Source organism: Mercenaria mercenaria, chromosome 15 (genome assembly GCF_021730395.1).
Source record: "Mercenaria mercenaria strain notata chromosome 15, MADL_Memer_1, whole genome shotgun sequence".
Lineage (NCBI taxonomy): Eukaryota > Metazoa > Mollusca > Bivalvia > Venerida > Veneridae > Mercenaria > Mercenaria mercenaria.
Genome location: NC_069375.1, coordinates 45,884,048 through 45,909,004, shown reverse-complemented (window position 1 = coordinate 45,909,004; position 24,957 = coordinate 45,884,048). Strand labels below are relative to the sequence as shown.

Sequence of the window (24,957 nt, the reverse complement as noted above, 5' to 3'; positions counted from 1 at the left end):
TCATATGCATAATACTGTGATATGTACATAGATGTGGAATTAAAATAAATAAGTTAATATTTTATCTGAAACTTAACTTTCAAGCTGGAGGTATAAATGGTTTTATCGAGGTGTCTGTCAGTGCTTAAAATAATACCACATGTGATCGTGGGTCTTCCTCTATCATAGTTTTGCCGTATGACGTATAATTGTGTAGGTTTGACGTTAAACCTAACAAAATTCTCCATCACAGAAAGCTTGAAAGTCGTCATGTGACATGTACTGTGTTTGTGTAAATTATAAATGCAATGGAAAAATAAAGTTCAACTATTCCTATCTGCCTGCCGCAGCCATAACAGCTAAAAGTTACCTCAGAAACTGAACTTGTAGTAGTCTTGCAGGATAAAACAACCATTTTTATGAAAATAACTTATAAAATTGGCTAACAAGGCTAGGACAGTGATGTGTTGAACGTGATCGGTAAAAATGTTAAGAATGTACAATGGAAAGATGTGCAATTAAACTAACGACTAAAGTTACAAAATGTTTTCAAATTTCTATTTATAGTATTGTTTGTGAATTTAAAACTTCCTGTTTGATATTATACCTTGGTCTATACACCAATGTTAACGAAAAAAACTGGTTCGCATAATGCATAATGGGATAGCTAAAATGTATTAATTTTGTGTCACTTGCCAATAACTGTTGTGAATGAAGTATGCTGAAAAACTTTTACAACGGTCTCGTTGTAATTCTTTGAATAAGGTATTTGCTTTACTGGCATTAAAGGTCTTGTTTATACTTTTTTACCTGCACAACTGAGCCCTATTATTACGGGTATTCTGACAAAGAGTCTCAACACATATTACAGTTCATCAAGGACATCATATGATATAAAAGCCACAATTCCCGCACAAATATTTCATGAATTACCCTTAGAGGTTTGATGCACGTACAATCTATTATTTTTAACACTAAAAGTTGTTCTACTTCACTTCCCATATCTTATGTCCTATGTTCCATTACTGTGACACCAACTTTCCATGAATTATACTTTCCTTACTTCAAATTTCAGGACATAGTTTCTATGCAGTTTCTCAAAAGTCTAGATTTACTAGATCAATTTGATTAAAACTTAAAATAGTTGTTCGACATCATCACCGAAATATTTAAAACAGTTTTTCCACATCATCACAAACAACAGAACACAAGTTTAGTAACACTGGTTCCATTTCATGAATTAATCCCCTCTTCATATAATATTCCTTTTATTTCAATTTTAATGCGTTTAACCCTATCTCTTTTATTTCTAAATGAACTTGATCAAAACTTAAAACAGCATTCCCACATCATCATTCACATCTTCTGACAGAATGTCCACATTTCTAGATTAACTTTTTATGAATTTTACCTCCATTTACTCATAACTTGAAATCCCTACCCCAATATTTTCACTTATTTGAATCAGAAACTTCATACATGCAATGTTTTGTTTCCTCTGTTATGTATATGTCACTTGCCCCTTAGGCAACCTTTGGTTTACTGACCTAGTTCTAAGACATCATCCTGTATTTACTATATAATTCTACTTTATTCCAGAATATTCTACTACAATACTGATAAAAAGTGAATGACAGTTATTTTTAGAAAAGATTGTCCTTGATTTTTCCAGAATGTTCTTTTTATTCTTAGTTTAACATGAACATTCTGGAACCTCCATGATACAATAAATAGGTTGATGTCTGACATTGGGTGGGCCAGTGGTCTAGTGGTAACACGCTTGACTGCCAATCCAGAGGTCCGGGTTTCAAATCCCGGTCAAGGATCTGGAAATTTCTGAGATGCTCTTGAGTGCCTCCCACCTAAGAGGCCTTTATTGGTTCTTCTCAGGAAAGACGGCTTTGCGTGTATCGGTGCTATACACCGGGCACGTTAAAGAACCAGACTGTCTATTTGCAAAGAGCTAGGCTAAGTTAGCCGGACAGGCCTGTATCTTTCTCTGTTCTCTCTGTTTTTAAAAGGTATTTGAATTGTTACTTGAATTCATGAGTAAAATTTTGTTATTTCTAATAGTTGCTGGTTTGTCTTTCTGTTACTTGAATTTATTGTAACAAGAAATTTTTACCCTCTGACGTAACAACTCTGACAAAGAAGTATTGCGGGTATCACTCTATTGTTAGTTCTAACTTTTTTAGATACTTCCCTATCCGGCACCTATATACTTGTTTTGTGTGTGTGTGTGTGTGTGTGTGTGTGTGTGTGTGTGTGCGTGCGGGGGTGCGTGTGTGCGTGCGTGCGTGCGTGCGTGCGTGCATGCGTGTGTGCGTGTGTGTACGTGTGTGTGTGCGTGCGTGTGTGTGTGTTTTTAGAATTTCATGTGTATTTTGATACAACACTAAAGCAATATGTGCATAAGATATTTTGCTCTTGAATGGATTAAGATAGGGGCAACCATACCTCCATTTTTTCACTTACATGTAATTGAATCGGAATCGTCACACATGAATGTGTGAAATGTTCTGTGACAAAACAGTATTGTGGGGGTATTTACTTTAACTCTCTCGAGAGCGCCTGTTTCATTATTATATTAACGAATGTTGTTTTAACGTTATAGAAAAACATGGTGAAGTATTTTTTCCTACATGTAATTTCAATGTTCACTTGAATGTAGATTGGTTGTTTCAAAACGATATCCGCAGTTTGAATAGTTTTATTTTGCTATCACAATATAAAACACGAATCGATTGTATGATGTGATATTTTTGCCGATGTTGCATGATTGGAATGTAAAATTCACACAACAAAATTTTAAAAAGATACTTTATAGGAAAATAGATTGTTACGATCTAATTACGGATTACAGGTAAAGCACTGAAGAAAAACATACCGTACTGCAAATTCACATACTCATGAGTGCGTAATGTCTGATATACCTGAAGAAAGGACATATTACCTTCGAATTATTTTGATGTGTATGGACCTCACTAAAGAGACAATTCTTAAAGTGTTTAGATATTTGATAAAAAGTGAAGATATTGCAAACTTTCTAGCATCAGCGGATGTAATATGCAAACTAAAAGAATTATTTAAAAACAAGATTCTGAACAAGACTGAATATAACCTAGTTTGTTCCTACTGTCCAAATCCAGAAAAGTTTGATATTGCACTATTAATCAGACTGATATTCGGATTGTTCCAAAATGCAATAGCTAGACCTCACCTTGGCTGGACAACAAAGCCTCATCCTAAAGATGAATCTCTTGGTGCTGATCTCATTCGATTGAGAGACGTAAGGAATAAGCTAATTGGCCATAGGGCAGATGCGAAGCTCTCCAAAGCTGAGTATGGAAAAATAAAGGATAAGGTGCAAGCTATTTTAGTGAGGGTGATCGAAAATATTGATCCAAGTTCTAAGGAAGAAGTGGAGAGGAGAATTGACGAATACACGAAACTGGTTGTAGATACAGAGAATACAAGAGTAAAACTTTACTTGGATCAACTTCTTGAATATCAAAATGAAGTTCGAAAAATACAGGAGGAGGTAAATATCTCTTAGTTCTATAAATCGTGGTACTATTATTTGCTGAATTAGAAAGGCTTTCGCCTTATTTATTATATATTACCGTATTTTCCGGACAACAGGCAGCAGCCTATACGTTTAAAAAAGTGAAATTTTCAGGGATGCGGCCTATACGTCGAAGCGGCCTATACGTCAATTTATTTTTTCTAAATGGGCCTTTCATGCGGCCTATCAACATTTTTAATTTTTCACTTGCATTTTGAAAGCCAATCGAATCATGTTAAATGTACATAATGGACAATTTTGCCGAAAGGGCCTTTATAAACAGCTCAAGAAACTTACATTCGGACTTAACAGTTCACTGCATCTGACAGATTAAAAAGTGTAATAACCTAAAAATACAACCGATTTCAATGACTATTTATCGAGGACAGTTTTTATACGACATGGTTATGTTCGCCGCTTAGTGGTGTATAGGCCGCGGCCAATATGCCGGAGCGGCCTATACGTTAAATTTTATTTCTGATATAGTTAAAATATACGGCTGCGGCCAATACGGTGCAGCGGCCTATTGTCCGGAAAATACGGTATATAATTTACTGCGGTTCAAAGCATAGATGCTGAAACACGAGGTCGTTTATCCGACTATTTATAAATGCAAGCATATATACAATGTAACGTGATAAATCAGACAATAAACCAAAAAACGGCATCGTTTTACATCATTCTACCATGCTCATATCAATAACAATTGATTTCATTTATCCTATTAGAACTGCATCAGACATCAGTCATGTGGTAATTTCACACTCTTTAAACGACTATATTCCCCCTCTTCCTGTTGCGACCGATCAAAACAATAAACTGACAGCTAAAAGGTGAAAAACACCATTTTAAAGTGACTTTTATTGGAAGCATGACATGATTTGTTCCTGTATATAATGTATTAGTCTGATATGCAAAATTATAGCAAAAGACTCGATTGATCAATGAGTTTGTCAAGAAATTGTGCGTTGTCGGCGTCAACATTTTTTTCTTGCTTCAAGAATGATCTAAATAAAAATCCAGCTATTTCATGGATAAAAAACAATACTAGTTTGGTAAAATCAATTAGCCTGTTTGTAACTGACTTATTGATAAAATATCGGCTTTTCCTATGCTCCTGTATTATTTCCTCATAGTTATAACGCGGAAACGAAGTTTGAAGGAGGTTGGTAGATAGGAGTCACCATGCGGTCTGTCTGTTCGGTCTGTTTGAATGTGTTTCCTCACAACTTTGATCGTGCAATAACTTGAATACTATTACACGTACCTCTCTCGAACTATACACACGAACATCGGCAATATGTAGTTAATATTTTGCTTTCTTCTTTAATGTGACACTTAAAGCTAAAAAAGGGTCTATTTTCCGTGTCCGTGTCATAACTTCTTTATGTATTCAGGGATTCTGAAGTAACTTGACACCGATGTTCAATATCATGAAATAATGTGTCGCGCACAAGACTATACTTTCTAGAATCTCAACCTATTGAAAATGATATGTAATCGAAAACTGCAAGTAATATTAAGCTGTCAAAATATGAACAGTTTTTTTATGAAACGGCGACAGATTGAATCCACTAACCATTTGTGGATCGCTTTCTTGACAGCGTCGCACAGTTAACACCTCTAGTTTAGTTTAATTTGTCGTTGTCAAAAACACACGAAATTTAATATGAAACTTGTCTTATTTTACTTAAATTCATTTCTGCGAATGAAATACACCCCCATTTTACAAGCAGAAGTGCAAAATAATGAAAAATTGGGGGCTTATTTTTAAGGTACGTCTTTCAACGGAGACAATTACGATGAATTACTACATTATAACCTACAGGGGGTATATTTCCTGAAATATTTGTGCAGCATATTTTATGCTGCTCACACTAATTTATGTGTTTACCATTATTAATACTTTTAATGTACTTCATGTGTAATTTAAGGGAGTCTGTGATACAATTTGACTAAAATGCACAATCTTCTTGCTAAACGATGATTTAGAATATGATTTTTAAGCGCATTGCAGGGGGACGGAACAGCCGTTCCTGTAGTCCGCGAAACTGTTTTTCAACCAGTAGGGGAGTAACAAGCAGCCAAAAGGTAGGGAGGGAGCAAATGTCCCATACCGATTGAATATTTAACACGAGTATCACATAATTGGATATATGGGCCCGAAGTGTATGCTTGCTAGCACAGGCACGGGTCCAAACGGATTTGAACAAATTAAAAATAAACGCTGGACCCGTGCCTATGCTTGTTAGTGGAAAATGCGTTACATCGAACATCTTGGATATCATCCAGATAAGAATTACACGTACATTAAAAGAAACTGTCCTCTATGTGTGTGTGAAGTTTAAAAGATAGGTGCAACAGTTTTCAAGATATCACAGGAACACATTTTAAACCAAAATGGCTGTCAGTAGGCCATCTTGAATCACATCCGAAAAAAAAGTGTTAACGTGCGTGTACTACATATTGCCCTCTGTGTGCGTGTGAAGTATCAAGGTAGGTGCAATTACAGGTACCCTAGCTGCGCCTGGACATACAGCCGCCGTGTTGACTACCTTTATTTCTCATACATTTATACTAACCAAAATAACACACAGCTTTTGATTTAAATGTTTCTTAAAAATAATCTGAATTTTGCCTATGATATTAAAACGAAGACAAGGTAGAACCCACGCCATTTTTAAACCAACGAAAGTGGATTGAGCCAGGCTTAGCAATTAAAACGACTCAATCCGCAAGGACATATTCCCGCCCTGTGCAAGCATTATCACTGTTAAATGTGAATTATTTCAAACATGAGAAACAACGGTCGAATCACGACAAATAGTAATCACGACGCGGCTGTATGTCCAGTCGCAGGGTACTTGCGGGTGCAATTGCTTTTTTAAAACAAAATCGGACAGACAGATGGGGGACAGACAGATGGGAGTCAACCTATTGTCCCTTCCTGTCTCATCTCATCGACATTGAAGTCGTCAGGTAACATTTCTCCCTTCACGTAACATCCATAGGGAATCAACAGACGGTTAGTTTCTTGCATGACAAAGCAGAGACCCTGTGTATACTTAAAGTTTCTAGTTCTGTATTTTCTGTTAGTATATGTCTGCAAAACCAACACTGAATAATTGCATGTAAACGATTATGAAGCATTCAATTCATTATATAATTAGCTAGGATAGCGAGTCACAGACACCCCCACCCCAGTGGATAAGTACATGCATAGCAAGAGGGGTTCGACATTAAATGACATTATGTATATGACGACTGATCAATAGACACACTTTGGCATGTATTTTGTATTTTATTTACGCCTTTAAAGGACATAAATCGCCTACTGTAGTCGCAAAATGGAATACAGTGTCAGTCGCAAGTACGAGTTCAGATCAAATATCAAAATTTGCAAATCGGCATACACTGAATGTTTTTTTCCAACTAGATAAATGGTAGTTTTTTTCAAAAACGCAACAGATATGCAACATCTTATTTACATATAGTTGTGAAGTATACATGCTTATTTCATAAAACATCATGGATTATTGGATTGCAAATCAATTTTACGTGTTATTAATCAGTGTCGAGTGAATTTTCATGCAATGAGTGTGAATTGTTTATGTTTGTTCTATAATTGCATATATTTGTTCAATAACTGTTTATGTGTATCCTATAATTGCATATATATGTTCAATAGCTGTTTATATGTGTTCTATAATTGCATATATATGTTCTATCAAGTAATATTTGTATTGTAAAATAAATATGTATGTAGTAAAAGCCGTATGTATATTGTATAACTGGTTATGTGTTGTATAATTGCATATTTATGTTCTTTAAAGTTATATTTATATTGTATATTCAATATGTATGCTGTAAAAGTTATACATTCCATAGTAAGCATTGATACGTGTGTTCTATAACTGCATCTTGGGATATGTTCCCGACATTTATAACAAAGGATTTCATTGAATGGTAAATTGTTAGTGACTACCAATTGATTTCCCATAGACTTACATTATTACATAATGGCGTGTATATCGAAATATGTATATCTAATTACATGTTTTTCAAGAACCATCCTATTTCTACCAAAACATCGAACGAAAACATATGAATAGTACGTAAACCGGTTAATGCCACAATAAATGTCAACTGCCGCTCTTTGAGGGCGACATATGACAATCAACGCGACACACGACTAGGCGCGCGACATTGCATCGCGACAGACGCCAATGTACAACAACACTATATTTTAACATTTGAATGTCTCATTGTCACGCTAGGTTTTGGCAAAAAAAAAATATTGAGTGTCGTTGTTCATTGTCGAGTGTCGTGTTTCGCGTTTGTCGAGTGTTGTGTGTCATGTCGTGTGTCGCGTTGAGTTGTCGTTTGTCGCCCTAAGGACGCGACAAACGACATTCAACGTGACACACATTCATGTAGGACACTCGACATTATATCGGGCAAATGTCCTGGAATTGTCGACTGTCGACTTAAATTGCTTAACCACGACACACCACATGCAAAGCGACATAAGGCAACGAACAACTACACACGACAGTCTATCGCGCAAATATCGCAGAATTTTCGCATGTCGAGGTAATATAGGTCAAATGTTGTTAATACATGTATATTTTTTTTCAAATATCGGTCATTTTCAATCAAATATTACGACAGAAGTACTTAAGATATCTTAATAAAATGTGCATGTATTTGCAGAATTGTTTAAGAACTATTTCATAATGGTATATTGTAATGCTCAAACCCGACACTCGAACATGGGTGACATGTCAAAAAGCATCAACTAAGGCTCTAAAGTAACACGATCTGATGTATATTAATTATTTCTATGGAAATAAATAGTTTCAGCTAAGTTTTGTCCGTCTGTACGATCTGTAGACTTGCTATAGGGACCGTATAACGCTAATTTTAATCGCAATTTTTCGAAATATTCATCAATTCAATTTATTGTAAAAAGCGTTAGGAGTGATATATCAAACTGACATTTTTAATTAGAAGTTGGAAATATTTTCTAAAGGAATATGAAAAACATTTTTTGGAGCTATTGGAGCAAATCTCACGGCCTCCTTGGTCAGGCCAGCTGAGTTTTGGCCAGCACCCTACAGCATATGATATGTTTGGTCATTTTCTGATACCTGTCCTGAGCTCTGATGGCTTCATATGGGCTTGTAATAGCTTAAATGTAAAGCTAAGACATCAACAAACATATTCATATATGGTATAGGCCGGTTCCTGGGGTGTAGAGACTCGAACAAAGGTCAAAATCTAATATAGTGTAATTATCAACTGATATTCAGTTTAAATTTCAATACCGTACCTGCATGCTTTACCTCTCCTGACACCTATGGCTCACCCAGGTGTTCAAACATGTCGACCATATATAAAAGTGGTACAAGTTTAGGTCAAAAGGGATCCAACTGGGTCGAAACCCTTCCAGGCATGGTCAAAAAAGCCGTTTCGAACCCTACCTTGTAGCCGTATATGAACTGCCCTGACTTCTAGGGCTACCCTACTTACTTAAACATAATCTCAATCAATAGGTAAGACTCCTACCTGCATGATAATATATGGAAATACTTTATATACACTAAAATATGTTACTTTAGAGCCTTAGTCGATGTAAAAAGAAATTTTTAGCCCACCTGTCACGTAGTGACAGGATGAGCTTTTGTGATCACCCTTCGTCCGTCGTCCGTCCGTCTGTCCGTCAGTCGTCCGTCCACATTTCCTTGTGAACACGATAGAGACCATATTTTGTATTTGATTTTAATCAAACTAGCACACAACTAAAACTGGCCAGATCCCATCATGCGTTCCAGAGCTATGGCCCCTTAAATGTCTAAATTTGCTATTTTGGCTTTTGCAGCCATATAGAGACCTTATTTATGGTTTGGTTTGATACAAACCTAAAAAATATGTTCAACAACAATTAATCTTGGATTCCATGATGAATCTGTCGGATCCAGTCATAGGTTCTGGAGTTATTTTATCTGAATACCTCCCCTGATTTTAATAAAAATGGATTTATATCAGTAAGTACTTATAGGACTCATTTGAAATTTCATTGTTGTCATTAGTTGGACTCAGATAATCAGGGTAGTTAACTATGGACTGATTTTATGTCAAATTACCTCCCTTTGTTTATAATTAAAATGGGTATATCTCGGTAACTAATGAAGATACTGATCTGAAATTTCATTTATACCATCACATGGAATTGGACAATCAGTGAAGATACATATTGACTGAACTTATGACAAATTACCTCCCTTTATTTTTAAGTAAATGAATATACCTTAGCAGCTTCTAATGAAAATGGTTTGAAACGTTCTTTATGTCTTCCATGGTAAGAAATTTCTACTTTTACTTACTTTTCTAATATGTTGTTGTAAAAGCTTGTACTCTATATCTTCTACATGCATATACCAATGCATGATTACCTCCCATGATTTTAATATAAATGGATTGAGCTCTGTAAGTATTTATAAGACTCATTTGAAATTTCATTACTGTCATTAGTTGGACTGACACAATCACGGTAGATAACTATGAACTGATTTTATGTCAAATTACCTCTCTTTGTTTCAAATTACAATGGGTGTTTATCAGTAACCAAAGAACATACTGATTTGAAATATCATTTATGCCATCAAATGGACTTGGACAATCAGGGTAGATATCTTTTGACTGAATTTATGATAAATTACCTCCCTTTATTTCATGTAAATGAATATACCTCAGCAGCATTTAATGAGATTTGTTTTAAATGTTATTTGAGTCTTTCAGGGTAAGGAATAGTCATGCTAGTACAGAAATGCAGCATTTGAGCCTAGGACCCTCAAAGTTGGTATGGAGATTGGCTATGACTACTACATGAGCCATAGGTCAAAAGGGACTGCTACAAGAAAATATTTATCCTGATGATATTTAAAGTGTATGCCTATAAGATCTATGTCAAAACTTGATTATTTTTATCTTATTATTAAGAGCAATGGTACTCAAGTGAGCGATATAGGGCCATCATGGCCCTCTTGTTTAGAAAAATAAGGCGTATTTTCTTGCATTTATTGCTTATTGACTTTGCACCAATGTTCGAACCAGGACGACCCTTAGTGTCGGGTTTGAGCCTTGCGCTATGCTATAATTACCTCGACAAGCGACACTTCTGCAATGTTTGCGCGAAAGCGTGTCGTGTGTCGTTACCCGTTGTCGTATGTCGCGTTGAATATCGTGTGCCGCCTTTTAGAACGATACACGACCACGCAACGCGAAAAACGATACGACACGCGACATTCAAAGTGACACATGTCACGACACTCGACAATGTACAACGACACTCAATTTGCACTGCAATTTTTTTTCCAAAACCCAGCGCGAGAATGAGACATTCAAATGTTAAAATGTCGTGTGTCGTTACAATGTGGCACTAACCGGATTCTGAAGAATAGGGATACTTTATTTAAGTAATTTTCGTGTGAAAGTTATGACACCCTGTTCACATCGTTGTCATGACGGGAGAAATTTTTTTAATAAAATTTTTTATACGCATAAAATGTAGCAAATTTTGTCAAAATTTATAACGAAATACTATAAATGAAGTAAAAAATCTCAATTTTGAAAGAAAATGGCCATACACGCCATAACGTTATAATGTAAGTCTATTGGAAAACAATTGATGGTCTCTAACCATTTACTATCCAACGAAATCCTTTATTACAAATATCGGAACATATCCCAAGATGCAGTTATAGAACACACATATCAATGCTTAATATGAAATATATAAAGACAAAATTATCGAACATAAATATAAGTTACATTTTTACAACATATATATACAGCTTATTCAAAATACACATGACTTTTACTACATACATATTTAATTTTACAATACAAATGTAACTTTAAAGAACATATATGTGCAATTACACAACACACATAAGCAGTTATTGAACATATATATGCAATTATAGAACACACATAAACAGTTATTGTTTATATATTTAACTTTATAGAACATACATATGCAATCATACAACACAAATAAAGTTATACAATATACACACGACTTTTACCACATATATATTGAAATTTTAAATGCAAATATAACTTTATAGAACATATATATGCAATTATAGAAGACCCATATACAGTCACTGAACACAAACATGCAATTTTAGAACACACATAAACAGTTATTGAATTTTGCAACGTTTGACACGCCATAATCAGTCAACATTTTGCAAATATTACTTGTCTGATTCATCTATTATATCACCATAAACACATATTTATGTTAGACTTATCGTTTAACTTAAATACACACACCGTGTAAAGCAAAATAATTAATTTTAAGACGATTTCTTACCTTCTGCCTGTCTGTTCGTTGTTTTGATCGCAACAGGAAGAAGAGGAGTACAGTTCTTTTTAGGGTGTGAATTTGCCTTCATAATTAACGTCACAGGAGACTTGACGATTAACTTCCTTCCTTGTCTGACTTGTATACATTAGGTACAAATGTATGTTGATACATTTTATATTGAACGCAAAAAGGGCAATTTTTATATTTTTCAGTTACATGTACCATGTGACTAATTGATATTTCAAGTTATATATATAACAACTCACACCACTGAAATTTCATTCAAGTGTATACTTTTTCAGTGTATATTTGCTATGTAATACTTTACTAACTTTTCATGCTAGATGTAATAAATTGGCAACAGCCCTACAACTCCAAATTATCTATATTTTAATCAAGGCTATTATGAAATTGTGGTCTAAGCCACTGTATTAACTAATAAACCTAATTACTCAAATAAATTTGATAACAGTTTAATATAGACATGTATTCAACATAATTTTATTTTTTCCGTTTTAGGTTGAAGAACTGATCAAGAGATCGCAAGGTTTGATTTTAACATTACATTTTTAAAGAGTTCACTTGATTTTCCAACTTTTAGTTTGTGTTTCGTCGCCTAAGCCTTAACGAAGATGCACTGAGGCGACAAAAAGCTTCTTGTTACGAAACTTTATTTAAATTTAAATATAGAATAAGAATCTTCCCAGTCCATTCAATGTTCTTACATGTGTGTAATAGAATTCCACTAAAGCCAAAGAAAAGTTTGGCAATTCATTATCGCTCATGAAGGGTGTGTGTGTGTGTGTGTGTGCGTGCGTGCGTGCGTACGTGCGTGCGTGCGTGTGTGTGCGTGCGTGTGCGTGTGCGTATGTGTGTTTAACGTCTTTTTCAGCAATGTTTCAGTCATGTAAACGACGGTGTCTACTTGTAAGCTTTGAACAAAATGCCCAAAATTATAGTGCTGCTTCACTGAAATATCACACCGTAGACACGTACCCAGTTACATTATATTGACACCGGGTTGACCAGTCCTAGTATTAGCATCTTAATGCTGAGCGCCAAGCGGGGAAGCTATAAGTATCATTGTTTCGTCTTTGGTATAACGCGACCGGGGATCGAACTCACGGCCTCCCGCACTCGATGCGGTCGCTCTTCCACTAGGCTACCACGGTCGCTCTCGTGAAGAGGCTTAATCAAATCGCGTCCGCTAATGTTTTGTTTTGTCTCCTATGTTTTCAAATGATCTTCTTATATCTTTAATCATTAGCACGTCTATCTAGTTATAATGTTGATTTTGTTTGTAAGACTTGTATACTAATGCGTGAATTGTTCCTTATGATTATATCTATTTGTAGAATTTCAAGAGTACTTTGATCAAACACCAGACCTATATGTACGCTATATAAAACTTCTATTCGATGGTGGACGCCTTGTTTTGTGTGGGATACTCGAGAGGGAATTAGACAAGCATGATGACTGTCTTGTTACCCTGCTTTTCAACAACCGTGAAGTACTACTTGCAAATGTTGATACACAATACAAAAGTTGCATCTTCCCAACAGAGCCTAGCAATGTAGATTATACAAGTTGGGATGTTGGACTCATTGCATCGGTGATTTTGCTCGTATTTACAGATATGAATAAAGGTGACATCAGCAATATTGAAATAATAAAAACAGCAAGACTCTATTATGCTGATCACGCTTTAAGCTCTTTAGACCCAAGTGACTTTATGTCAGTTTGGACAGATCTAATAAGTAGTTTAAAACATCTTTCAATGAACATTTCCGAAGAGAGAAATCTTGAAGTTGGGATTCTCATCAATCGCTACAAGAAAAAATCCGAAGGTGGTGATGCTGATGAGTATTTAGATCAACTCAGGAGATCTGGCGTGCCCGTGAAGACCCTGAAAGACAAACACAAAGGTAAAAATCAAATTGATTTACTGCAGATTGGGCATTTTGGCGTTGCTTTTATTTTACTGTTTAAGTGTCAAAAGCCTTATTTCCTTAGTTATAAAATAATTGTTACACTTGTTCTTTCCCAAATGCTGCTTAATACTTAAACAGCAAATGTTAGTGAAAAGAAAACAAAACGTGAATATTTCCCAATCTACGTATTTTCAAAAGCTTGTTATGACTAAGGGTAACAATTGCTTGCTACTGAAAATACTTAAGGTAACAGAAAAAAAATATAAACAAGCAGTAATATGCAAAAATAGTCAAAATCCCGTCCCGGTCAAATTAAAATTCAACTAGTATAAATTTCAAAAATATTTCACAAACAGTCCAAACTACTTTATTATATCCAAAGAATATAAATACTCTCTTCAGTGATATCTTTTAAACCCACAATGTTAATGTAAATCCATCAAATGTAAACTATCCAAACTGGTAATATTTTGTTATTAAGATTTTGATTAGATCTTACAGAAGGTTCTGTCTTCTCCTCAGAGAGTTTCCTTTGTAAAGCATCATAGAAGGTCCAAGAACTTCCATGTATCACCAAGAATAAAAAGAAGATTCTAGAAAAATCCAGACTTTAAATAGTGTAAACATCATGTTTATGGAACTTTTTAGAAAACTGTAACTTATAAACATACTTAACATACTTGATGTCTCACAACTAGACAGGCTTTTTTGGTAAACAATGAGTCATCAATACAAAAATACAGTGAACAAATTGGCATGCACATAACACTACGCATACCGGTACCGCACCTACAAAGGAGTTCAAGTGGTCCGCATTTGCACCTTATACCCCAGTCACACATACGGCGCGGTTAACTACGTCTAGCCACGGGTAGAAACATAGCAATCCGTATCGAACCGTATCGATCCGTACCTGAGACGTACCTTAAAGTAGTAACCCGTATCAATTCGTACCAATCCGTACAGCTCAGGTACAGATCGATACGGCTTACTACGTTTCTATAGCTAGACGTAGCTATCCGCGCCGTATGTGTGACTGGGGTATTAGCAAATGTATATCTGTGCTAACAATAATTTTGAACTTGCATATACAAAATGTGATATTGAGTCATCAATATTAAAAAATATACAGTGAACATGAATGGGAATGACCTGTACGTAACACCTCCCCATCTAAAGGAAAAGAAAGTTTTATGTGTTGATCAGTATTATATTGTGTCCACCAGGAAGATATGTTACATACAACTTTCGCTATTGAAATACTAATAAAAATTTTTAACAAAGTGTGCACAAGACAGTGTAAAATTTCAAAACGCGTGTCTTAAACGAAATGTTAACATTTTAAGTTCATTGTGATTTTGTATTTAACGACAGCACTAACGTGGTGACTAAAGTGTCATCATTATGATTGATTTTATTATGAAATAACATGAATTATCCGGGGTTTTATTTTGTCAGAAACCGTTAATAGACTGAGGCAGTTACTGACACAGCAAAGCGACAGAGGGATAAAGTTCATGAAAGAACACGGTGAGACAACTTGCTTGGTTCAAAACAACTTTAAGTACAGTTGAAACTTTGTATCCCGACTTTCAAATGACCAGGCTTAGATAACTAAAATTTGAGATAAAATGGTACCCGATACATGTGTTTTTCCTAAATGCATAACCATAGCCTCATATACATGCATATGTCACTATATTTGACAGATACATTTCACATACATTTTGAGAGTACTATTTAAACGCATTTTTAATTATTATTATTTATTTTATAATTTGTACTCAAATTGCATGCTTATGAAGGTAACAAAACTTTTATCCCACGAATCGAGACGTTGATACACAGGAATTCGACTGACGAGACTTCAAGTTCAAACATATTTGAAACATGTCTTATTTGTTTTAAACGAAGGTAAAGTACACGCATGTAGATTAATTAGGAAATTTTGCGGGATTTGAGTATTTCTTTGGGATAACCGGAATATTGAGATATACACTATTCCAAATGTGTTTTCTCCATTTTTAACTGTTTTACTTATATTATAAAACATTTTGTTCTATTTGATAATCATTATCATAACACATTTTTACAATTTCAGTTTTAGAACTAAAGATATTGACAACCTGTCAAAACGATGAAACGAAAAAGAATGCGGAAGACTCCCTTGAAAGAAATCTCCAAGCCTCATTTCATGAGTCAGATCTTCCAACCAATCCAATAAGGACAGAAACCGACAAGCTTGTTGCTAGTATTAACACACATCCAGATGTGAAACCAGCTGGAGTTAAACGAAGCTGCATACTGTTGTCATTCAAAAGTTCTTCGCCTTCTGGATTGATACACATTTTAGACTACTGTGCTAGTCATCACTTCAAAGCGAGACTTCATAATATTTCAGACGAGTTGCATTATTTATTTGAAGATACTTTTCTTTTGCAAGGACATGTCACACTTGAAAGTCTTTCCAGACTTACACAAAATGTCGGTACGTATTACACTTTTATTTTGTCCTATAAATTAAGGATACATGTTCTAATGTAGGCAAAGCTGCAGCTTAACGTAGCTGTGTATATCGCCGGCATGGACTGTTTGTATTGCCTATGGCCGGTTATCTAATAAGTTAATTGGTTTTAGAACAATTTTGAAACGAGTTCATTAGTCAAAATTAAAACCGGCTTTTCGAACATGTTGCGACAACTGAAATAAATGATTTAAAAGTTGTAAAAGTCGATTTTACATAGGTCTGTTGCAAACAAGAAACGCTTTTTGAAATTCTTTACAGAAGAGATTACACGTGTGGCCTTTTTAATATATTCATTTCTTGAACTTAAGCGGAAATTAAAGAACATATGTGGTTTGTTAGCAGCAGGGGGATTTTTGTTTGGTAAATAAACCTACGTTTTTCCTAAGTGTTGTTACAACACAAAGTAACAAAAAATACTGGAGACATGTCTTCCTATTCGAGAATGTATAGTTTTATATCGTATAACATGTATACCGAGCTGCGGTTGCCTAATGGATAAGGTACCTTGCAATCGGGAGGTCGAAGAGTCGAAGCCTGTCAGAGGCGGGTCTTGTTACTGAAGAGAGACCGGTTGTTGAACCGCCAGTTAGTTAGATAATGGTAACCGATTGCCTACCTGTCTGGTGCCTGGCATTATAAAATAGGTATCGGGAAGTAATGCTGTTCAATGTATGTTGGTGTCTCATAAGCCACATTGGTTGGCCCTTTCAGTAGGGATGACAATATAATAATAAACACTTTTCGGTATTTCATAATGATCTGATAGTTGTTAAGGTTTAGCAGTATATCACAAAACAATAGATTTTTTTTAACGAATGAACAGCATCTTGACACACAACTTATCTGTCAACTACAAGTTTTACTGTTCTGTCCCACAGAGTTGGATACTTAAAATATTCTTAATGAGCTGTCCCCCTTTAAGGTAGTTCTGCATGTTTGGATCGAAATGTTTTCTACAATGTAGAATTTGATTAAACTCTGATTTTTTAAAACTTCAGAATATACCTAGAAAATTCAGCAAATAAAAATGATAGGGTCGTGTGCTTGACTTTTTGCTAGACTGATTTGAATAAATTGGACCTCACGCAATTTTTCAAAATGGGAGTCTATGGGAAAATAGCAACTTTCGTAACATTTTCGCGAATAGAAAATTTTCCACAATGTAGATTTTGATGAAACTTCTCACAAGCGTGAATAAACATATGGTCTATAATATAGTAAATAAAATGTATAGGTCCGTGAGCTAATTCCCGAGATGTTTGGCCATGATTTAAGTGAACCGCCTATTTAAAGCTAATTTTAAGACATTATTTTAAATTATTTAACGTGACAGATGTTTTAATATCATATTTTAACTTTAGAAAGATAGAGACTGTTACAATTTAATAAATTTATTCACAGGTTGCCTTTAATTCAAAAACTGATTTTCATTTCCGTACGCCAAATCCAGGCTTTATTCTACGTTTTCCGGATAAATGACGTTATGCCATCACTTCCGGTTTATCAAACGTGCAGAACTACCTTAAATAAGAATGTCATTTGTAAAGAAATAAATGTAAACAATTGTCAAAAACGATGTTTTACCTAGTTATGTAAAATTTAAACACTCGCACGATGTTGCAAATGCATCAAAACGAAGACTTGTAACACAGCTTTTAAAAAATGGTGAGTTTTTAAAGGCGGTGAACTGTCCAGAAGTGTGGCCCCTTCATGCAGTCCCTTTCCGGAATTCAATACATATATCAGTAAATTGACAATGTTTTTGTAGAATGATATAAATGTTTTATACGCTGTTAAATTTTCATGTAAAACAATGCTTTCTTTCTATGATTTGATGACGTTCAAACTTTTTCTCCGAAACATGGACTTATACCTTAAATTGTTTAAAAATTTGCCGTTAAACGTGACTCAAAGTAAAGCATTTTAGATTATAATTCAACTTTATTGCCCATTGCTTCCATGCTAGAATCTGTAAAAAGATCCCTTATTCAGAAGAGGTAATAAAATGTGCAACACACACCCTAGCACCGGCTTAAGCGGAACTCTATTGCACATTTATTGAATGGACTCCATGACCAAAGGACCAGAAAATATACGAAACACCTAAACACTTAGGCAGGAACGTTGTAATATGGTTTTATTGGTTATTTGGCAAAGGCTAACACAAAGTCTGACATAGTGATCAATCTCTTTTAATAAAAGCATTTGGCAATATTATCCGTTTTGGTTCTGGAAATCAAAAGTGTTTTACTATCGATTTTTATACTTTTATATTTTTCGGGAAGTGATGTTTCCAATTCTGGAGTTCTGAAATTGAGGAGTTTTAGTGTTGAATAAAAATGAAATTTGGAATATCCCGAACGATGAAAATAAATAAGAATATTGATATTGTGATACCATGGTATATTCTTATTCAGCTTGCCTTTTTTGTATATTCTAATGCAGTGGATCTTTTTAATAAAACAAGTCAAAACATAAGATTCTATTTCCTGAACGGAAAGCAAGATTCAATAATTTGTTATAACTCTCCCGTTTATGAAGTAGGAAATAACCCACTGACTGACTTAACGAACGGGAAGTTTACCCCAGATTCACTTAATTAAGTTTGTTTAAATACGCAATCAAGTAAGTTGCTGTTGTAGATAACACTGAAGATGAATCTTACAAAGGACTAAGTATCCCACTGAAATGCTCGTCTGTTGATGGAATGAGATATGTACTAGACACACTGAAAAACGAAAATACTACAAATAGGCTAAATATCATTGCCGGAAAGATATCAGAGGAGCTAAAGGAAACTGTATCGATATATATGACCCCTGATTTGTTGGATTTTAGAGATGTATTTGACAAAACAGGTACTGTTATTAATTTATCTTTTTCTTGCACACTAGACGCGTTTCCGGTGATTGTACATATGCCGGCAAAACCCATTTGGAAGAGGACTCTACTGCTGCTATTGGCAACTATCAATCCATGCACTGATTATGTATTGTTTTTGTTCAATTTGACACAAGTCGAATACGTTGACAGCTGGTCTTCTTTCCTTATATCAAGTCATGGTTTCTTGCGTTAAAAACATAACGTTACGCTACAAACGATAGAACTAAATCAGGATGCTGTATATCATATAAAAGACATGAAGTTTTTATTGTCGTCAATTGTCCGCGCTTTTTCTTAAATACGCTACAAGAAGAAAGAGTACTGCAACGAAAGTATTTCGCCAGCTCTATTTATTCTTTGATATAGAACAACATGGTATGCAAGAGAAATTGTCAAGCATCGGTTGTAGATACAGATGAGTATATCTGTTTTGAGGCTAAATCAGCAGAGCCTCGTAACCACCAACACATTGACTTTCGAACCTGATATTGCTATTTCCATTTACAACAAGTGACAAGATATTATAATCTGAAGGTTCGACAAACTTGTATTCCTTCATTATGCGTCAGACATAATAATTATATTTTTCATAGGCGTTAGCTATATCGGAATTTGTTACAGAGATAGATAGTAAGTCTGCATTGTGACGTTAAACATAGTCTTGAAAATGAAACGCCGCAGTAATTAAGCGAGATATTGGATGCCTAAGTCGTAGGTATTTTTTCCCGTATTTGACAGTTTGGTAATATGTATTAGGACTAGCTTTTTTATAAAAATTGCAAAACGTTTTTTTAGTTTGGAATGTTCCCTACAATATATTAGTTCCTGCAGATTCAAAGGGATCGGGCTCTGGTGGTACTGATGGAGACAAGGCGGAGGATATACATTCAAGTGAAAAGGAATGGGAGAATCAGAAACTTGATGCAAACATGAAAGCGTTGGAACATTCACCGGTAAAACATTTAGATTGAAATTTATATTGAAATGCTCTGTAAATTATTATTTGAATGTTACAGCTCACCTTAAACAAAGTCGCAGAATGAGCAATTGCAATAAAATCGTCTTCAGAATCTATCATCAAATATTCAACATCGTTTTATTTTACATATTGACACAATACTACTTTCATTCACAAACTTTATACTGTGCTTTTATAACTATAAAAATGATTGCTGTCTTCTTCAGTGACTGATATTCATGTATTTTTTATTTTCCTTGTCCATTGAATAATAGGTACTAAAGCTAAAGCAGTATAAAATCCATAAAAATATTTTATTTGTATACACTACTGGACCACTAGACGATTGTACAAATCTGTGCCTGATATATTTTCACATTTTTAGCTGCTCATCTGAGCGCGAAATGCTCATGGTGAGCTATTGTGATCACGCTGGGGCCTTTGATATTCATCTATCAAAGTTGTATTAATGGTTCGTTTTGGTTGCAAAGAAAATGGACATCTCCTAAATCTTTGGTCCGATTTTTAAATAATTATTCTGTAATATTCTATAGGGGATGTTCAAATAATTTCGAGTGGACAAAACTCATTGCCGCCCGGCGGCGAGGTCACTTTTCTATACAGGTATATAAAGGAACTCTAAAAAAATCTCTTAAAACTGCTAGTCCGATTTTAAGATAATTCCTTACAAATTGTCCGTGTGCGACATTCTGCAAAGATTGTTCAAATTATTCTGATTCGTCAAAAATCATGGCCGCCAGGATTCGTGGTCACTTTTTCCTGAAATGTATATAATGGAACTTAAAAAAGTTTCTCGTATGAAACTACTGGATTACACAAATAGCTTCACACAAATGGTCATTGTATGACCTTCTACCGAGAATATTCAAATTAATTTGATTTGTCATAAAACATTGCCGTCAGTGGGAATTGTCACTTTTCCCAATATGTACATATCGGAAACTTTCGAAAGTTTCCTGCCAGAAACAGAAGACCCAATCTTTAAACAGTTTTACACAAATTTTCTTTAGTGACATTTTACGAAAAATCCACCAATCATTCTGTTTTGTCAAAAACAGCCATTACGGTCCTTTGACCGTTCGTCGTCAACAAATTCTGTAAACGACATCTCCCCCAAAACTACTGAATGGATGGATGAATCTTTACACAAATTTGATCTGACATGATTTTCGACTTGTTGACTAACAACGTTTCCTTTCACTGCACTGATGAACCACCAGTTATTACGGAACAAAACTCTTTTCTTTTCAACTACTTATGAGAAACCAATATAAGTGTGTTCAATTAACATGCGCAAACATATATTTGTATAAACCTTTCTCAAAGTACTTCATATTATTCTGCTTCATTTTAATTATCAGATCTGTTCTTGTTTTGTTGAACGTTTGTTCTGTATCTTATAACCCCTTTTTGTTTTGAAATAACTAAACACAAACCAAATTAATGTAAATTATAAGCGACCTTGCAGAAAGCAACTTCTGAAAGTTTTTTTACAAAATTAAGCATAGACAAATTAATGTTAGAGACCTTTATCATTATGTGACAATTAACAGAATGCAACTGTTTTACCCTACTAATAAAGATGTTAATGATAAGCAATGTTTCTACAGTAAATGCAGAGAGAGGCAGTTCTCTTCTGTTATCTGTTTATTTGTCTTCTTTCGTCAGTCATTTAGTTTAAGTAATAAGTAGGCTTTTTCATCATCTATACTCATTTTTCAACTTTTATCATAATATTTTAAGCCATTCTTGTCAAAACCAAAGCTACGTCACATGACTGTATACGTCACATGACGGTATATATATATATATATATATATATATATATATATATATATCAATTATTTTGACTTTTTGACATTTTGAACTTCAGACTATTTGTACACATGAAACAGAAAAAAGTACATGTGAGCAAGACGAAGATTCGACCTTTCTACCAGGTATATCGTTATGTTACAAAGAGAAATCATAGACTATAGACTTGTCTACATTCTCAATTAATTAAGGGGGTTATCACCCTTGTTCATTATCTACTTGCACAACTGAGCTCAAAAAGTAAGAGTAGAACAACTATATTTTTCTTTTAAACATTATTGCAATATGTATTATTCTATATCTAATTCTGCCATTCACCAATAGGCTAATGGAAATATAGTCTGTCTGAATATATGGTAAAGTCATTTATACACCCTTTATTATCTTGGTATGTAATTGTAACATAAGACTACAATTTAGCAGCGACATGGTTATTCAACAGCTTAGAGAGTATCTACTCTGGTTGAATTATAGTGTCCGTGGATTAATAGATTTCAAAGATTTTCTACCGATTTGTTTTCACCGTTTTCACGCAGATGCATATAATAAACTGATTGTTTTATTCATTATATATTTCTCTGTACCCTTTACTTTTATTTTAGCCCCGGTCGAAAAATAGTGTCACTCTATGGATTAACAAGATTAAAAGATTTTCCAGAATATTTGTCACTGTTTTACGCAGATGATATCATGAACTGCTTGTTTTTTATTCATTTTGTATGTTTTTGTATTCTTTTCACTTTGTATGCATTATTGAAGGGGAACAATATTTGACAGTTAGCTGATATATGTTAAGACCAGCTTTTGTTTCAAAATATTGCAAAAGGTATTTTAGTACAATAAATAAGTTCCTGCAGATTCAGAGGGATCAGACTCTGGTGGTATTGGTGCAGATGAAAAGGACAGGGCCGGGGACAGGGCCGGGGACAGGTACTCATCTGAAAAAGAACGGGAGAATCAGAAACTTGATGCGAAAAGAAAAGCAGCGGAACATCCAACGGTAAGAGCATTCAGATAGATTTTTAGACGAAACATTTAAGGATATAGCTCACCTAATTAAACCCGGAGGATGACGTATTACAATGAAATAGTCTTCACAGTCTGTCTTTGAATATATTTAACATCGCGTCCTTAAATATATCGATATAATACGACTTTCATTTATCAAGTATGCATGGTGCTTGAATAACTATAAGACAATGGCCTCCTTTTAAGATACTGATGTTCATATGTTAGTATTTTCTAAATCCATTGTATCGTAGATAATATTGCTATGCTACAGTACTGTAATAAAAGTCCCTCGAAAGGTTTTCTTAACCAAATTGATGTTAAGTTTGAGGACATGCAGAAAGCAACATCTGAAAGGTTTTCCGAGTAATCAAGCATACACAAATTAATGTTAGAGAACTTATCATTATGTAACGAGAAGCAAAATGCAACTTTTTGCCCTATCAGTTAAAAGATGATATGCAAAGTTATTACAGTAAATGCAGAAATAATTTAACCTTCTTCTCTTGTCATTTAATTTAGGTAATAGATAGGCTTTTCGTCATCCAAACTAATATTTTTAGAACTTTTATCATAATTACGTTTATTAAGTCATTCCTGTCAACATCAAATCTACGTCATATGACAGTAGATGCATATATATAATTATTTTGACTCTGCTCTTTTGAATTTCAGGCTATTTGTACAGATGAAACAGAAAAAAGTACATGTGAGCGAGAGGAAGATTCGACCTTACTACCAGGTATGCCGTTATATTACAAAGAGGAATCATAGGCTATCAATATGTTTCAATTCTCAATGAATTAAGGGGTTATCGCTCTTGTTAATTGTCTACTTGTACAAATGAGCTCTGTTGTAAAATTGTTTAGTAGCGTATCATATTCAAAAAGTAAGATTAGACTGAACTATTATTTTATTTATTTATTACATGAACAGACTCAATCAAACCGAGTCTGCAATTTTCACTGTTTGAATTGTTCTCGGTGCTTCCAAGGGATCTACTTTCCAGATTTTATTTACTTCACAACAGCGGGTGTTAAGCTGTGTGGCGGCCGAAAAAAAAGCCGCCCCGACTTCATCTCAGTGTTGTTATATTTTCTGGTCCTTCGGGATCATTGATTTCAATTCATTTAGATTTGAAGATTGAATACTGCTTAAGCCGGTGCTAGGAGGCGTGGACAGTGTTGCATTTTCCATTACTGCTCATGAACAGACTCAATCAAACCAAGTCTGCAATTTTCACTGTTTGCATTGTTCTCGGTGCTTCCGAGGGATCTACTTTCCAGATTTTATTTATCATTTAAACATTATTACAATATGTATTATTTCGTATCTAATTATGCCATTTACCAATAGGCTAATGAAAATATGTTCTGTCTGAATACATGGCAAAGTCAATTAATAGTGTCTATGGATTAATAGATTTAAAAGATTTTCCAGATCTTTTAAATCTATTAATTTTCACTTTTTTTCTCACAGATGCATATAACTCATTGTTTTATTCATTTTTTATGCTTTTGTATTCTCTTAATATTGTATGCACCATTGGAGTCAAACCCATTTTTTACAGTTTGCTGATATGTATTAAGACTACCCTTTGCTTTAAAATATTGCAAAAAATCTCAGGTTAGAATGTTCACTACAATAAGTAAATTCCTGCAGAGTCAGAGGGATCAGGCTCTAGTAGTATTGATGCAGAAAAAGCGGACATGAAAAGAATACTAGTTATTTTTGCTCAAAAACATAACTTTCAGAATTAAGAGAGACAACTTTCATAGATCTACTTGTAAATCATGTAGAATGGAGTAGTATTTCCTACATTAAAGCGTTATAGTATAATAAAACAAACTAGCACGTTATTCACCTTATTCACCCATGAATTACTTTTTAGGC

The 24,957-nt window shown here is 34.5% G+C and overlaps 1 protein-coding gene across 2 annotated transcripts in view; it reads left to right on the top strand.

The window, feature by feature from the left end:
- The window catches only part of LOC123552658 (uncharacterized), a 126,397-nt gene that overhangs the window by 1,702 nt on the left and 99,738 nt on the right, over positions 1-24,957 (top strand). Inside the window, exons 2-11 of one of the 2 annotated variants that reach the window (XM_053525161.1) lie at positions 2,843-3,520; positions 12,441-12,468; positions 13,277-13,846; positions 15,311-15,382; positions 15,954-16,340; positions 19,022-19,237; positions 20,094-20,215; positions 22,115-22,181; positions 22,914-23,056; positions 23,740-23,806. In XM_053525161.1, the coding sequence (XP_053381136.1) occupies positions 2,900-3,520; positions 12,441-12,468; positions 13,277-13,846; positions 15,311-15,382; positions 15,954-16,340; positions 19,022-19,237; positions 20,094-20,215; positions 22,115-22,181; positions 22,914-23,056; positions 23,740-23,806 (2,293 nt within the window). In that variant the 5' untranslated portion in view covers positions 2,843-2,899. Of the gene's footprint in view, positions 1-2,842; positions 3,521-12,440; positions 12,469-13,276; positions 13,847-15,310; positions 15,383-15,953; positions 16,341-19,021; positions 19,238-20,093; positions 20,216-21,299; positions 21,398-22,114; positions 22,182-22,913; positions 23,057-23,739; positions 23,807-24,957 lie in introns of both variants that reach the window. The other variant, XM_053525162.1, reaches the window with a different exon arrangement.